Source organism: Penicillium nucicola (assembly GCF_028828085.1).
Source record: "Penicillium nucicola strain IBT 29836 chromosome Unknown utg000010l, whole genome shotgun sequence".
Classification (NCBI taxonomy): Eukaryota; Fungi; Ascomycota; class Eurotiomycetes; order Eurotiales; family Aspergillaceae; genus Penicillium; species Penicillium nucicola.
In genome coordinates, this window is record NW_026643134.1 from 3938317 (window position 1) to 3952229 (window position 13913).

Here is a 13913-nt window from a genome sequence, read left to right on the forward strand (position 1 = left end):
GGCTCCCCTTCTTCTGTTGAGGGACCGGCGCGATGGCTTCCGACGGGGTCTACTGTACGGTAGGTGACCATCCCTTTCAAACCTGTCGACGGAGGTCAGGATGAAAGGATGTGAACATGCTGACGACAAGCTGCAGCTCCTGTTGAGTGATCATTATCTTCCGGGTAAGTGATCGTCATGTGGCGAACCAATTACCTGGCTAACTCGCCCTGCCTTAGGTGCTATGGTCCTTGCCCATTCCTTACGCGACAATGGCACGAAAGCTAAGCTGGTAGCTCTCTTCACGCCGGACAAACTACAGTCAGCCACCATAGCTGAGTTACGGGTATGATCGACCCTCTCCTGCCCTTCCGAGTGGCTCTATAGGCATTCGGACTTAACTGACGTTTTCGTGCCAAGACCGTCTACGATGAGCTGATCCCAGTGAGCTCGATGGTGAACGGCACCCCGGCGAACCTCTGGCTCATGGATCGCCCGGACCTGATTGCAACGTTCACCAAGATCGAGCTTTGGCGCCTCACACAATATAAGCGGGTCGTATACATTGATTGTGATGTCGTGTCCCTGCGAGCTCCCGACGAGCTGTTAGAGCTGGACACAGACTTCGCCGCTGCGCCTGATGTTGGCTGGCCTGATTGCTTTAATAGTGGCTTGATGGTCCTCCGGCCTAATCTGCAGGACTACTATGCGCTCAAGGCTCTGGCCGAGCGAGGCATCAGCTTCGATGGCGCGGATCAGGGATTGCTAAATATGCACTTCCGGGACTGGCATAGGCTAAGCTTCACGTATAATTGCACACCGAGTGCTAATTACCAGTACATTCCTGCGTACAAGCATTTCCAAAGTACCATCAGTCTTATTCACTTCATTGGTTCTCAGAAGCCGTGGACCATGCCGAGGCAGATTGTTCCGCTGGAGTCTCCATACAATCAGCTACTAGGTCGGTGGTGGGCTATTTATGACAAGCATTATCGTTTACCATTCGTATGTATTGGAATTGATCCTTTGGGTCTCTCAGACTGACCGTTGCTAGGTATCACAGCCGCAAGGTGCACCAGGTGGGACCGAGACATCGCACCACCAGCCCCAGATTATATCAAAGTCCAGCAGCGAAGACTATGCTACTCATGCTCATGGAAATCAGCCAACGGAATCTCACAATGAGCAATGGCCGCAGCCACACCATGTTCATTTCGATCAGCAACACCAGCCTGAGAGCTTCCACCACGAGGAAATATCACACCATAAAGGACATGCAGCTATCGAGCACCACACTGAGCATCATGCACAGTCGTATGATGCGTCTCATGAGCACCATGCGGCTCCGGGCCAACCAACCCCGGCTCCTGTATTGAGTATGGTACCTCAATATGTCAGAGGAGAGGAGCATGTCTCGACTTATATCCCACCATTGCCTTACACGGCGCCAATTACATTTGCCCCCAAATTGAGCCATGAGATGACGCATCATGAGATACCGCAAGTCTACCAGCAGCAACCGGATGAGGGAAGTCATCAAATCCATTCACCGCAGCCAGTAACGCCGATTCCTCCCATTGCTTCAATGGGCGAGCCATACCAACGTCCACCTTCTCCGACGCCAGAGCCTCCGACCTTTGAGGCGCCCAAGTACGAATGGGACCCAGCACGGTAAGATAAGCACCTTGTTAGACTGAACACCTGCTTATTTTATACAGAGAACCACCACCTGTAAATTCCAAACCGGAAGGAATCAGCCTGCAACAAAAGACATACACCATGTCTGATGACACTCAACTCTTCCAGCCCCCTGCATCCTACCCCGAGGCACCAAGAAACATGTACTACCAAGTCCCCGCAACCAGATCAGCACCAGAAAAGCCCGCCCCAGTATTCCCCTGGGAGAACCACGCTCCCAAACCAACTCGCGTATTCCCCATCGAGCAACCACCCCCAGAACCAACCGAAGACGAACCAATCCATCTCCAAATGGAGCCCCAGCCAACCAACGACCCCTTCAACATCTATACCCCCTCATCCCCACCCCCCTCCGGCCCCTCCTACACGCGAGTCCCCTACGAACCAAGCTCCGAGTCCTGGCAAACATACACCCGCTCCAACGCCTGGGACGAAGATCCCGAAATCCAGCGGTACATTGAGACGGTCCAGCAGGCCCGCAAAGCCAAAACCCAAGTAATCTCCAGCCCAGGCTCCTCGCATTCAACCACGAGCGGTACAAGCCTCAGAGACAGAGACAGCGTCTCCTCACCCCCGTCCACAGGCACAGGCCGCAAACCAAGCACCATAATCACAGACTTCCCGACCGAAGTCGAACGCCCCAGTCTCCCCGTAACGCCCGCGCCAATCCACCGCACCAGTGGCAGGGGCAGTTACGGCGAGGGGGGGCGACGCCTCTGGCGCGCATGGCCTTCCCGCTGCGGAGGGCGTGCTGAGTCAAGAGGAATGGGTGGGTGTCACGGTTGATGCGTTTTCTTCCTTGCTTAACGCAACATACTTATTGTGGCGGTCTACAGAATCCCCTGGCGATGCTCGAGGAGTTGCATCGTCGGCAGTCGGAGGTCTTGGAGCATCCGGAGCAACTTTCTAGAATTCTTGCTGGGTTGCCTCAAAGAGGTCGTTTTGAGGGGACATTTGAGGACTGAGTGATGATCTATTCTTTCCAAGGTTTCTTTCTTTTATTTTATTTTCTTTTCATCTGGTTTTTTTGGCCATTTTTCTTCTCATTGTCATTTCTTGATCTTTTTGGATATCTGATGAGTGTTTAGTGGTTTTTTTTTTTTTTTCATTTTCATTCTCATTTCTCATTTCTCGCGTTGCATTTGCATATGTATTGGAAAGCTCGAGATGCATACTTCATGTTTGGTTAGTGGAAATATTAATAGCAAGGCTAAATGGAAACGTCTCACTCTAAGTGTGCTGCCTACTTTGTTGCTTTATGTAATCTGCCTCAAGTTCAGCTCTATACTGCTAGCGAAACGTCTATATTATCAAGCTCCGAATTTCTTTAAGGTTTCTTCAATTACGAAGGCTATGAAGTTTAAGTCTGGTGACAATCCATTGGTCGCAAAAATGGCAAAACTGTGTATCTATGCATAAAAATACAACAAACAGTCCCGTTTGATAAAGTCTTTCAACGCTAAAAATAGAGAAAGGGTATCAATGAAGAAAAAGTCTAGCTGGACAGACAGGGTTACGTTACTCCTGTCCATCATCAAGGCGTTGACCACGATAGGAGTAAAAGTTGGTCTGCTTGATATGGAATGCCTTGCCAGTTCTCGCGTCAAAAATGGAGAAGCCGTGAAGGGCAGCGTTGGGTGGTGTATAAACTGCATGCAATGTTAGAGTCTCATGGCCTTGAGTAAGAATAAATAAAGAGTGTTGTAGACATACGATGAAGTGAGATAGCGAACTCTTGTGGATCAGGGTTGGATATACGATGCAGACCAAGTTTATCAGACATGTAAGTCACTTGGTTCTCGCCAATGGTGGTTTGCTTGGTAAGTTGCGGTGGTGAGGTTTGACCTTCCTCTATTTTTGCCTGGTCAGGCCATGAGTAGAGGTCCTCTTGAAGTTTGCCTTTCAAGATCTATATTTTGAGGTCAGCTTCAGAACCATATCCGAATGTTCCCGATGAAGTCGATATTTACGACTGAATGTTGACGTACTTTCATGACACAGTGTGCGTTAGCATGGTCATGGATTGAACTGCCTTTTCCAGGACTCCATACTAAAATCAACTAGTATAAACAGTTAGCTTGTGTACTCCCCCAAGCGATATATTTGCCATTGGAATGGCAATGGCCTGACCTACCAAGTTGCTCTTGCCGTTGCCCTCGTCGATTAAATTTCTTGTGTAGGTCCTGCTCGCATCACCTAGTGCGTACGAGCCCCATTCTTCTTCATTTGAAATATATTTCTCCATCAAAAGTTGTATTTCCATCGGGTCAACATCGCTTGAATCGAGCCCCGAACTCGGACCTAAAGCCGCACTCAAATTCTCAACGAGCCTCTCGAAGGTCTCTGTGCCTGTACGATTATTTTCGGATATTTGAAATTCAGATTTAAGGAAAGGCATGGTGTCAAGGTAGCCCGAGAGCTGTTCACTGGCTTCTGTGTGTTGTAGGGTACGGAGAAAAAGGAGCGCTATCGGAGGTCGGAGGTGGAGGAATGAAGTGGGAAGTATTGCGTGCTTGAAATTATCACCAATAGTAGGAATCGATTTGGACCGCAAGGCCTACGAATGGCAATCGTCCATTGATGTAAAGTTGAAACGCCCAAGTAAGAAAGTAGTGAAGTCGCAAGTCGCAAAGCAGTTGCGCGATAAGCGATAAGAAGCGATATTGGCCGCCCCTTTTCTCAGGCAGCCAATGACATAATTGCCCTTGTTGCCTGAGGTTTCCACCCCGCCCTGACTAAAAACTGCGGTGCCACAATTCAAAGATTGTCCGCAAGTGCTTTTCAGTGCTCTCGCTCTCCCAGACACATCCGAGTCCCTTTCGAGTCCCTGAGTTCGGGGATTCCCATTACAGCTTTGCTTTTTTGATTGCTGGTTTCAATCGCCAAGATGTCGACCACTATTGAAAAGGTGAGTTGATCGCTCAGAATTTTGACCATGACGTCGCATGTCACTAACCATGCCATTTTCCCGACCAGATCAAAGAGATCGAGTCCGAAATGGCTCGGACTCAAAAAAACAAGAACACTTCGTTCCATTTGGGTACGCGCGCACACCCAAACACCCATTCGACGTCATCGACATGATTTTTGACAACCTGTGCAGGACAGTTGAAGGCAAAACTTGCTAAGCTCAAGCGTGAACTCTTGACTCCAAGCAGTGGAGGTGGTGGCGGCGGAGGTGGTAAGTACTTGCTAGTAGTCTTAAAGGGTCATTAGGGTTGCTAACTTGTGTCTTCAGCCGGTTTCGACGTTGCGCGTACTGGTGTTGCTAGTGTGTGAGTAGTCTAATCGAGGACGACAAGGAGTTCGTGATACAGAAATACTTACACTAAGCAGTGGCTTCATTGGTTTCCCATCTGTCGGAAAGAGTACCTTGATGAATAAATTGACTGGCCAGCATTCCGAAGGTTAGTTGGAGCAGTGCCTTCCCACACGACAAATTCTAATGTCTCTATTCAGCTGCCGCTTACGAGTTCACAACCCTCACAACTGTCCCCGGTCAAGTGATGTACAACGGTGCTAAGATTCAGATTCTCGATCTTCCCGGTATTATTCAAGGTGCCAAAGACGGAAAGGGTCGTGGTCGACAAGTTATTGCAGTGGCCAAGACTTGCAACCTTATCTTCATTGTTCTTGACGTGAACAAGCCATTGGTTGACAAGCGTGTCATTGAAAACGAATTGGAAGGATTCGGTATTCGGTGCAACAAGAAGCCCCCAAACATCTTGTTCAAGAAGAAGGACAAGGGTGGTATTGCCATCACTAGTACCCAACCTTTGACTCACATTGACAACGATGTGAGAATCCCATTGAAAACCACGAAGTTTGGAACAAAACTAACCAATATGTCCAGGAAATCCGAGCTGTGATGAACGAGTATAAGATTTCGTCTGCTGATATCTCCATTCGATGTGACGCTACTATCGATGATCTGATTGATGTCCTTGAAGCCAAGAGCCGAAGCTACATTCCCGTCATTTACGCCTTGAACAAGATCGATGCCATCTCCATCGAAGAGTTGGACCTGCTTTACCGGATTCCTGACGCCTGTCCCATCAGTTCGGAGCATGGATGGAACGTTGATGAGCTGATGGAAATGATGTGGGACAAGCTTCAACTGCGCCGAATCTATACCAAGCCCAAGGGCAGAGCACCCGATTACTCGGCACCTGTTGTGCTGCGTTCTTATGCATGCACAGTCGAGGACTTCGTATGGACCAATCACCCTTATCTTTGACACAGGAAAAGCACGAACTGACCGCAATTAGTGTAACTCCATTCACCGCACTATCAAGGACGACTTCAAGCACGCTATCGTGTATGGTCGCTCCGTAAAGCACCAGCCCCAGCGTGTTGGTCTTTCACACGAGCTTGCCGACGAAGACATTGGTAAGCGAACCCTGTATCTCCAATGTAACTATTGAATTTGGAAACTGACTGGGCTACAGTGTCGATTGTGAAGCGGTAAAGGATTTGGCCACAAATCCTAGACCCCTACAGCCCGCGTGCGGAGCGGCGAGCTAATCCAAGCGGCGCTGGTGGCAGGTGGTCTGTGCCAGCATGTCTTTGCGCCTTCAATGTGACAGGCACACAGCTTCTGGGATAGCTCCCCGTAAGACGCCACCGGACTCGAGCGTGGTTGGATAGACTGGCTCCAGCACGGGCAACCAAGATGAATTGGGGGGAAACCTGAGTCACAGAGCTACGTTTTGACGAGATTGATGGGCTGCGAGCAGGTAGCCTGCATGGCACCTGCTTACTGTACATCTTGGTGCTTGCGGGTTGGTGAACTCGAGTAGGCGTATGCCAGGGGTCACACAAGCCCAGGGGCAGACACGAGGTGAGAAAAAAAAAGCCATGGGTAGTTTTTGATGCCCTTGGCATGCGAGTGTCATTTCTTTGTTTGGTAGTTGACGGAAGCGACCAGTCCATATTGTTATGATTACCCCCTTCTTTTTTTTTTTTTCCCATTCGAGGTTCTTTGTTTCTTTGTCTATGATTCAACCGAAAAAGTTCTAGATCCAGGTCTTCACGGCAAGCGAGTCTATTCTTCATACTTGCCGGGTGGCTTCTTAGAAAATCAAACAAAAATCGATGAAAGAAAATACCACATCTCCAGTCATATATTGCTTTTGTTGCCCAATCCCGATGGCTTACTGTATATCAAAACCCCAACCCGATGGCGGCGAGCAGCCACATATTGCCCCTCTCCATGCACTAAATATGCACCTGCAAGAATTTACCACGTTGAACCAATAGACCCCCCGGGTTATATCCAAAACCGCAATAGCATCAGACGATACACCCTCTTATCGGCCTTGTAGGGATTCTAAAAATTCCCAAGGACGCCTGCATGGGCAATCATATCGAAGGTAATCCGATTGGCGAATTCCCCTACATAATTCCATCCCGTCCTGTGCAGCATCCTTGCTAGTCATCTGAAATCTTTGTATGATATGAGAATTTAGGGTGTCTTTGCTTTTTCTTTTTCTCTTTTCGTTTTACCCCCATCCTCATCTGCGCCCAGGCTGACGAGTCAGGCAGTAACCGAAAGCCACCAGGTCTAGCCCAGGTCTTTCGTTTACCTCTGCCGATCCCCGTACTTTTGTGTAGGATGTTACTTAATTTCGAGGACTGTCTCAAGTGTCAGCTTAGAAAGCTCCGAGATTGGAAAATCGATAGCTTCGAGGGGAACAAAACGGGAAAGGCAATTATGGTGTGCATGGGTCCGCACTGACCTAGAAGTTCGGCAATGGTGATCATGACGGGCCTCTTTTCGGCTGCGTGCGTAGACTTTGCGACTTGAAGGAGCGGATTGAGAGCGGTATCCGATAGGTTGTTTACAAGGGGATAAAACACCCAAGATTTATGATAGGGGGGGGCTTTTGGGCTCTATCCACACTTGATCTGTCAACTCGACTACTGGCACGTTCTCTTTTCATACTCCGTATGGGTACAGTAGTCCAATGCTAGCTTCTGGCTTTTCCGTGGACCAGTTTGCTCGCTACCGAGAAAATGAGAGGTATAAAATGGACTAAGGATCTGCATGGGCCAACTTACCCATTTGAAAAAGGAGCCAAAAGAACGAAGGGAAAAGGCAAAGATAAAGGAAAAGCAGGGAAAAAGCAAAAAGTGAGGCAAAGTAGGGCTAATGTACAAGGAGCGGTGAATGGTCGGGATGTCAACGGTTATCTGATCTCAACCCCCATTCCAAGTCGGGAAGAAATACTGGTACGCTAACTGTAGTTTGCATCTTATGAACCAGAATTCTGTTAGTCAAGGTGGAGAATATCCGATCTGGTGAAAAAATTGTTCTTTGAAGGAGGGGGGCTGTTCACGATCTGGTCCGTTCTCAGATGCAAGATCGGCAGGATTCTCCAAGCTACTGCAAGCTGCACTATGTGTATCGGATACTGTAACTTATAAAGGAATAACATCTGTATACGTCAACCTGGATGTTTATCAGGTGACTATTCTGGAATCGCCCTGCTTCCTCTCTCTCTCTTTCTCTCTCTTCTCTCTCTCTCTCTCTCTCTCGTGGAGAATCCAGCGGTAATCCCCGTCGCATTGCATTGCATTAGCCCATGCTCTTCCCCGGAGTCATAGCCCGGAGAGGCACGATTTTCCATGTGTGAGGTACCATCATGCCATGGCTGATGTTACATTGGTGCAAAGCTTCAAATACTGGCCCAATCCTTCCTTCTGTCATCTCTCCACAGTTCCACAATGTCTAGCCGAGTAACCATGAAAGATTCTGCAACAATTGACACCTTACACGGAGATGGCCTGGGCAAGATTGTAACGGGCTGTCGATCCGTACCTGACTCAATACCCTTGTCCACACACCTCTTTTTGTGTCCTCTGTGCGTCTGTGCCTGACTTTGAACGGGAACTTCGCCCCGGAGCTTGATCATTGCCAAGAAATGACGGACCAGACAGAGAGAGGCAAATATGCGTACATCCCGTCCATAAGCTGGCGATTTCAATCTTGACCGGGTCTAGACTGGTTAGATAATTCCTGTGCTCTTTGACGATATGGCTTTTTTATTTGGCAAGAAATTGCATTCTTTCCAATGGCGTCAGCCCACTTGGTGATCGAATACGATTTCGCTCCGGGCTACGGCCGACATTAACGAACCTGATTTTCGCTAGTCAGTTTTGGTTTGTTTTAATTTAATACCTTCATGATTGCATAGCACGTTCCCTTTTTGAGTCTGGTTAGACGCATAGCAAAAGATGGCAGTGTAAGCAAGATTGGCCCTGCGACCGAATCAGAGCCTCTGACAGGGTCAGACCTGCCCATACTGTACACTAGGTACAGTATACTATACTATACACTAGATCGAGGGATAGACTTGGATTTGTCAGTGACTTGCCAGCTCATTCTTCTTTTCATTTGCACATTGCTTTTGTTTTTTCGCTTTTTTTTTTCGGGTAGACATTGCTGTGTGTTTCGAGAAGAGATCCCAGCTCATGAAATCGAGGCAGGCCAATTTCACATCCGGCCTCCTCGTGGGCTTGTTGAACAAGAGGGGAGGCTCTCGGAGCCTGTATCGAAGCAATAGCTAGACCGGGACCGAATGCGACAGCCTACAGAACGGAAAGACGTCAGAGGTGGTGATTTCTACAATACAAAGCCCGCAAAAGCCCTTATACTTCCAGAGTTCCGTGCAGAGCGTAAAGGTTTCCGGGCCGGAGGGTACCGCAGTGGATCAAGTGGAGAAATGAAGGCTGAAAAGTTAGCGCCAAAAAACTACGCATCATTGGGAGGTTCCCCTCTTCTCAGGGCTCCAACCACTTTGGAATATGCCTCTTTGGGCCCCTGATAGGTCAGTTGTGAGCGTCCTCGTTCGGCCCTTGTATCGGACGCTGGTATCGACCGTAGGTGATCCTAAGAGGTCTATTCGTCTATTGCAATGATCCATGTTGCTCCTTATTTGCTATTTGCTCCTTTTTTCTTTTTTTTTTCCCTTACCGTGTCGACTGTCGTTTGCTATGAACCCACTACTAGATCGGCTCCTCCAGGCTCCATAATACTCCTCCCACCCCTCTCCAGGAATAGTCTCTCCCCCTCCCCCATTTGATGGCCAATCTGTCCAATCTAGGCATTTGCTCGACCACTCCCCTATTTACAGAGAAAATCGAGACCTCTCGCACCTACCCTCAACTGTCTACGGGCACCGTGCCCCCCCCCTGAAACATATCACATGAGGTCCAAGATTTGAGAATGTTTGGTTTTCGCCTTCTCTTTGGTTGAGTTGGGAAAAGGCAAACTGTTGAATGTCAACTACAGCGTCCGAATGAGAATGTCTATCTCTTGCACTGCCGCATCGTCGCTGCTCCCGGTCCACTTTGATCGCCCTCTACACGGATGCGATGCGGGCTTTAGGTTCAGCGGTTTATCGATCCGCTCTCCAATTCTAAGCAAATCAGCTACGATCTAGGCGCTTTTTCCAGCGAACTCCATTCCACTCCCCGCGGATGATGCACTCTGATTTGACTCAGTCCTCGGGGAGACCCTCCAAGCCTGGTTCAAGCGAGGCGAAAACGGCCAGCCACTGAAGGGTTAGATACCCGTCATAGATTAAGAGGTGAGGAATGAACGGTGGACGGTCATGCCGAAGTTACCTACTAGTGGAAATTGGCTCCATATTGGGTATCGATGGTCACATTCAACTTATATACTGATTGAACCTACGTTAAGATGTATACAGTACTGTATTGTAGACGGGGGTCCAGCTTCAATCCCTGTTTAGGGTTACTACAATCAGGAAAGGAAGAAAAATACAAAAAAAAGAGGAACTGAAAATAACAGAAACGAAAGAAACAGAAGACAGAAAAAGAAAAAAAAGACATTTCCATACCCTTACGCTGTAATACGACTCGAGCCTGACGAGTATGCAACCCCTGCGCAAAATATAGCACCACCAACCAACCAGACGCCGTTACCCCCTCCATTCGCAGGGATTATTTCGAAATTACAAAATCCCAATTTATTATAATTCTTTTTTGGATCATGTCGGATGGGCTTTTTTAGTTGACTATCCAATGAGAACTCAGGTCGGCTGGATTCCTCTCGGGGGAAGGCTATCATGGTTTCTCCGGACTTTGGGCTTCTCGTGCCAGTTGCAATCGAGATCAAGTTCTGTCAATCCACGCGATACTGATCGCCCTGGCCCTTGGTGGCTCCGGATTTTCCTTTTAACTCCATTGCCTTACCCGCATGTGCACATTTTACCTCTTCTCTCTTGCATATTGTATACATTCCTCTCCTAGCTTGATAGCTCACAGTTATTTTATCCTTCTCGGGGCATTACCTGACACTTCTTCTCTTGCCCAGGGCCTCTCGGTAATTTGATACGGATTGACAGAAGCAGTGGAACATGCATCGGCTCTTATTGTCTTACCCTTAGATTGTTTCATTGTTCCCCGGGATTTCTTTTGTCTCTCTTCTTGACGGCCATTCTCTTTCAATCTCGAGCCTATCAAGGGCAAAGGACTCCCTCGGTATTAAAATTCAATCTCACTCTGAAATTTGCCGTCTATGGAGGACCAAACCCCCATGGAAACGGAGTCTCATGCTCCAGATGGCGAATTCCCACATTCACCATGGGTGGAAATAGGTGCATTCACCTCGCCTCAACATTCTCCCCCGATGCCGGAGTATAGCGGGTTTGATTATGGCCCAGCGCCGCTCATGGCCGTGGATGGCTCTTACAACATGTCAATACCACCACCTTACGCTTCGATGCCACTTCCCATGCCTTCTCATTCTTGGCCCAGCATGCTCACCCACCACTCACCTTTCCAAGAAGGTGGAATTCCGCATGTATCCGCTCCGACTTCGGTATCGCCATCCGCTCCCATGCCTCAAGTGCGAAAAACCTCAACTGGAGGTTCCACGCCACGCAGGACGCTTACCGATGATGATCGCCGTCAAATGTGCCTATATCACGAGGAAAATAAAACCGCCAAGCAGACTGATATTGGAGGTAAGATTGTGCATGTGTACCTGCAAAGTCACGGGATTAGGGCTGACTTTATCACCAGCATTGTTCGGTGTTGAAAGAAGGTACTTCTGCGCCCCCAGGGATTTTCATTGATGTAATTTAACGAAAGTTATTTTCTAGTACGGTTTCAAAGGTACTCCGCCAAAAGGAGAAATACCTCAACCCTGACGATGGGAGTCGATCTCCCATTAAACGAGCAAAGGGCCGAGTCCCTGATATTGAAAAAGCCCTGGCCAACTGGGCAAGAAATTACCACCGCCACGGTTATCCATTGAGTGATGAGATGATCAAAGAGAAAGCTCTCTTCTTTGCTAGCACCTGTGGCTGCCCCGAGGGCAAGGAAAAGGTGCTGACTGCAGCCTGGCTTGAAAAGTTCAAGCACAGAAACAACCTACTCGGTGCAAAGGTGCGCAGAGGGTCTGCCGATATACGCAGCGGATCAAACAGCCCAACCCGTATCAACACAGACTTCTCTACAGGCTCTGCCCTTCAAAGCCCTACAGGGCCTTCTCCCACCTCGCCGATTGATGGCTTTGGATCCCCACTGTCTCCAACCCTGAGTCCAGAAGGAATCAAACGGGATATTGCTGATGCACTGCCCGACCTGACAGGCGGTTACCAACACAACTACTCCAAGAGTACGACGTCGCTGGACACAACATCCTCAGCAGGCATGATTAGCCCAACATCAACCCTTCTCTCCGAAAGCCCCTTCACACCAACAAGCCAGTCGCGCCTCCCAATCAACAGCCACAACAATAACCGCCCGCGCAGCCAGACCTTTCCTCTTGTGCCTATCGACCCAACGCTTCTGACGGCAGATGCAACAATGGACCACAAACACACAAAGCGTGAGCTTCAACAATCCCTTTCGGTGCAAACCCTACAATCCCCGCTGGAAATGGGCGACGACGAATCGAAGCCCATTGGTCTGGATCAAACAAATGTTATCAAACGCAACCGCAGCAATCCAGAAATCAAGCAAATTTCCATGCCGCCTCCGTCCAAGTCAACAACAATCTCCCCTATCAGCTCCCCAGGCTCTCCAACCCAGGACGAGGCCCGACGAGCCTTGGAACTGGTGATGAGCTACTTCGAGCACCAGCCAGCTGGCCTTGCCGCACAAGAGTTCATAACCATCGGTAAGCTACTGGAGCGGTTGGATCTTGCAAAGAGCCAATCTGGCCCCCTGTTCAGTGGCTTGCCGCGCATTGATGAGCAAGAGGATATTGCCCCGCGTGTGACCAAGAAGAGGAGCATCCATAACATGGGTTGATATCCTCCATCGTTGCATTCGTTCCTAGCCGCTGTTATGAACGTCACATCCTCCCCCCTGTTGTTTTTGCATTTCAGGGGTTCTGGTCATTTTGAATATACCCAGATTCTCCCTACACGAATTCCCTTCCCCCATACACCTGCAAATTTGTCATGCTTCCTCATTCCCGTTGAATTCGGTTTACGTCTTTCCTTCTCTTCACTGGCTATCAAGGGCGGTTTTATGTTTATTCTGCTTTGTTGTTGTTGTTGCTGTTGTTTTTTTGCTATTCCCTTTCCATATATGCATGCTGTTCTCCTCCCGTTCGCTGGGCCTCTCTGGTTTGAAACTACCAGGAAAAGAAGTCCTGGCGCAAAAACGAGACACTTCCCCCAAAACATACAAATGTTCAGAGGGCGACCTCTTCTCTTTCTTCTATTGGAATGGCACGGATTTGGCGTACCAATCTCGTGCACCGGCAACGTCTACGCGCACATGGGGAAATGGCTGGAAACTGGCGGTATACGGGCAAGGGCCTTGAACCTGAGAGTCTCTGCTTTTCTTCGGGGTTTGCTTGTGTGTTTTTTTGCTTTTTTTTGCTTTTCCCGTTTCTTCGATTCGGTCTATTCCCCCCCTGTTGCGCTTTTCTCTCTCTCTTACAGCTACAGTTGCATACTGTACTCTTCCCCTCCCCCTCTCCCTATCTCTTGCAACCCTTGTATTGCATCTCTTTCTTACGCTCTTTTTCCTTACTTTGATTCTTCTCTTTTTCTTCTTTTCTTTTTCTTTCTAATTTCTTTAAATTGGGCCCGCTCGCGCGGAAAGAATAATGTTGCTGGGGTCGCTTATACATGACCTGGCATGTCAGATTAGTCTCTTTGTCACCTCTTTTTGTTTCTTTCTTTTTCTTACTTTCCTTTACCTTGGACCTCCTATATTATACCCCTATCTTCCGTATCACGCTGTTTAAC

General features: G+C 48.7%; 4 protein-coding genes across 4 annotated transcripts; 3 read left to right on the forward strand and 1 right to left on the reverse strand.

Moving 5' to 3' along the window:
• Positions 1-136: 136 nt before the first annotated feature.
• N7511_010065 (uncharacterized protein) lies at positions 137-2463 on the forward strand (the record flags this gene model as incomplete). Its single annotated transcript, XM_057132442.1, has 5 exons — positions 137-164; positions 219-325; positions 400-984; positions 1034-1650; positions 1698-2463. Coding segments are annotated over 5 exons (2103 nt in total), but the record flags the coding sequence as incomplete, so codon positions are not given.
• A 732-nt stretch (positions 2464-3195) lies between these two features.
• N7511_010066 (putative cysteine dioxygenase Cdo1) lies at positions 3196-4075 on the reverse strand (the record flags this gene model as incomplete). The annotated part of the gene is made up of 4 exons (XM_057132443.1): positions 3196-3326; positions 3391-3586; positions 3666-3737; positions 3812-4075. 4 exons carry the CDS (start codon positions 4073-4075, stop codon positions 3196-3198), a joined length of 663 nt encoding a protein of 220 aa, XP_056980431.1.
• A 489-nt stretch (positions 4076-4564) lies between these two features.
• N7511_010067 (GTP-binding protein RBG1) lies at positions 4565-6145 on the forward strand (the record flags this gene model as incomplete). Its single annotated transcript, XM_057132444.1, has 9 exons — positions 4565-4585; positions 4654-4717; positions 4781-4858; positions 4916-4952; positions 5014-5084; positions 5137-5474; positions 5531-5887; positions 5946-6066; positions 6126-6145. 9 exons carry the CDS (start codon positions 4565-4567, stop codon positions 6143-6145), a joined length of 1107 nt encoding a protein of 368 aa, XP_056980432.1.
• A 5076-nt stretch (positions 6146-11221) lies between these two features.
• On the forward strand, positions 11222-12963 carry N7511_010068 (uncharacterized protein; the record flags this gene model as incomplete). Its single annotated transcript, XM_057132445.1, has 3 exons — positions 11222-11669; positions 11728-11749; positions 11808-12963. 3 exons carry the CDS (start codon positions 11222-11224, stop codon positions 12961-12963), a joined length of 1626 nt encoding a protein of 541 aa, XP_056980433.1.
• Between the last annotated feature and the right edge of the window lie 950 nt (positions 12964-13913).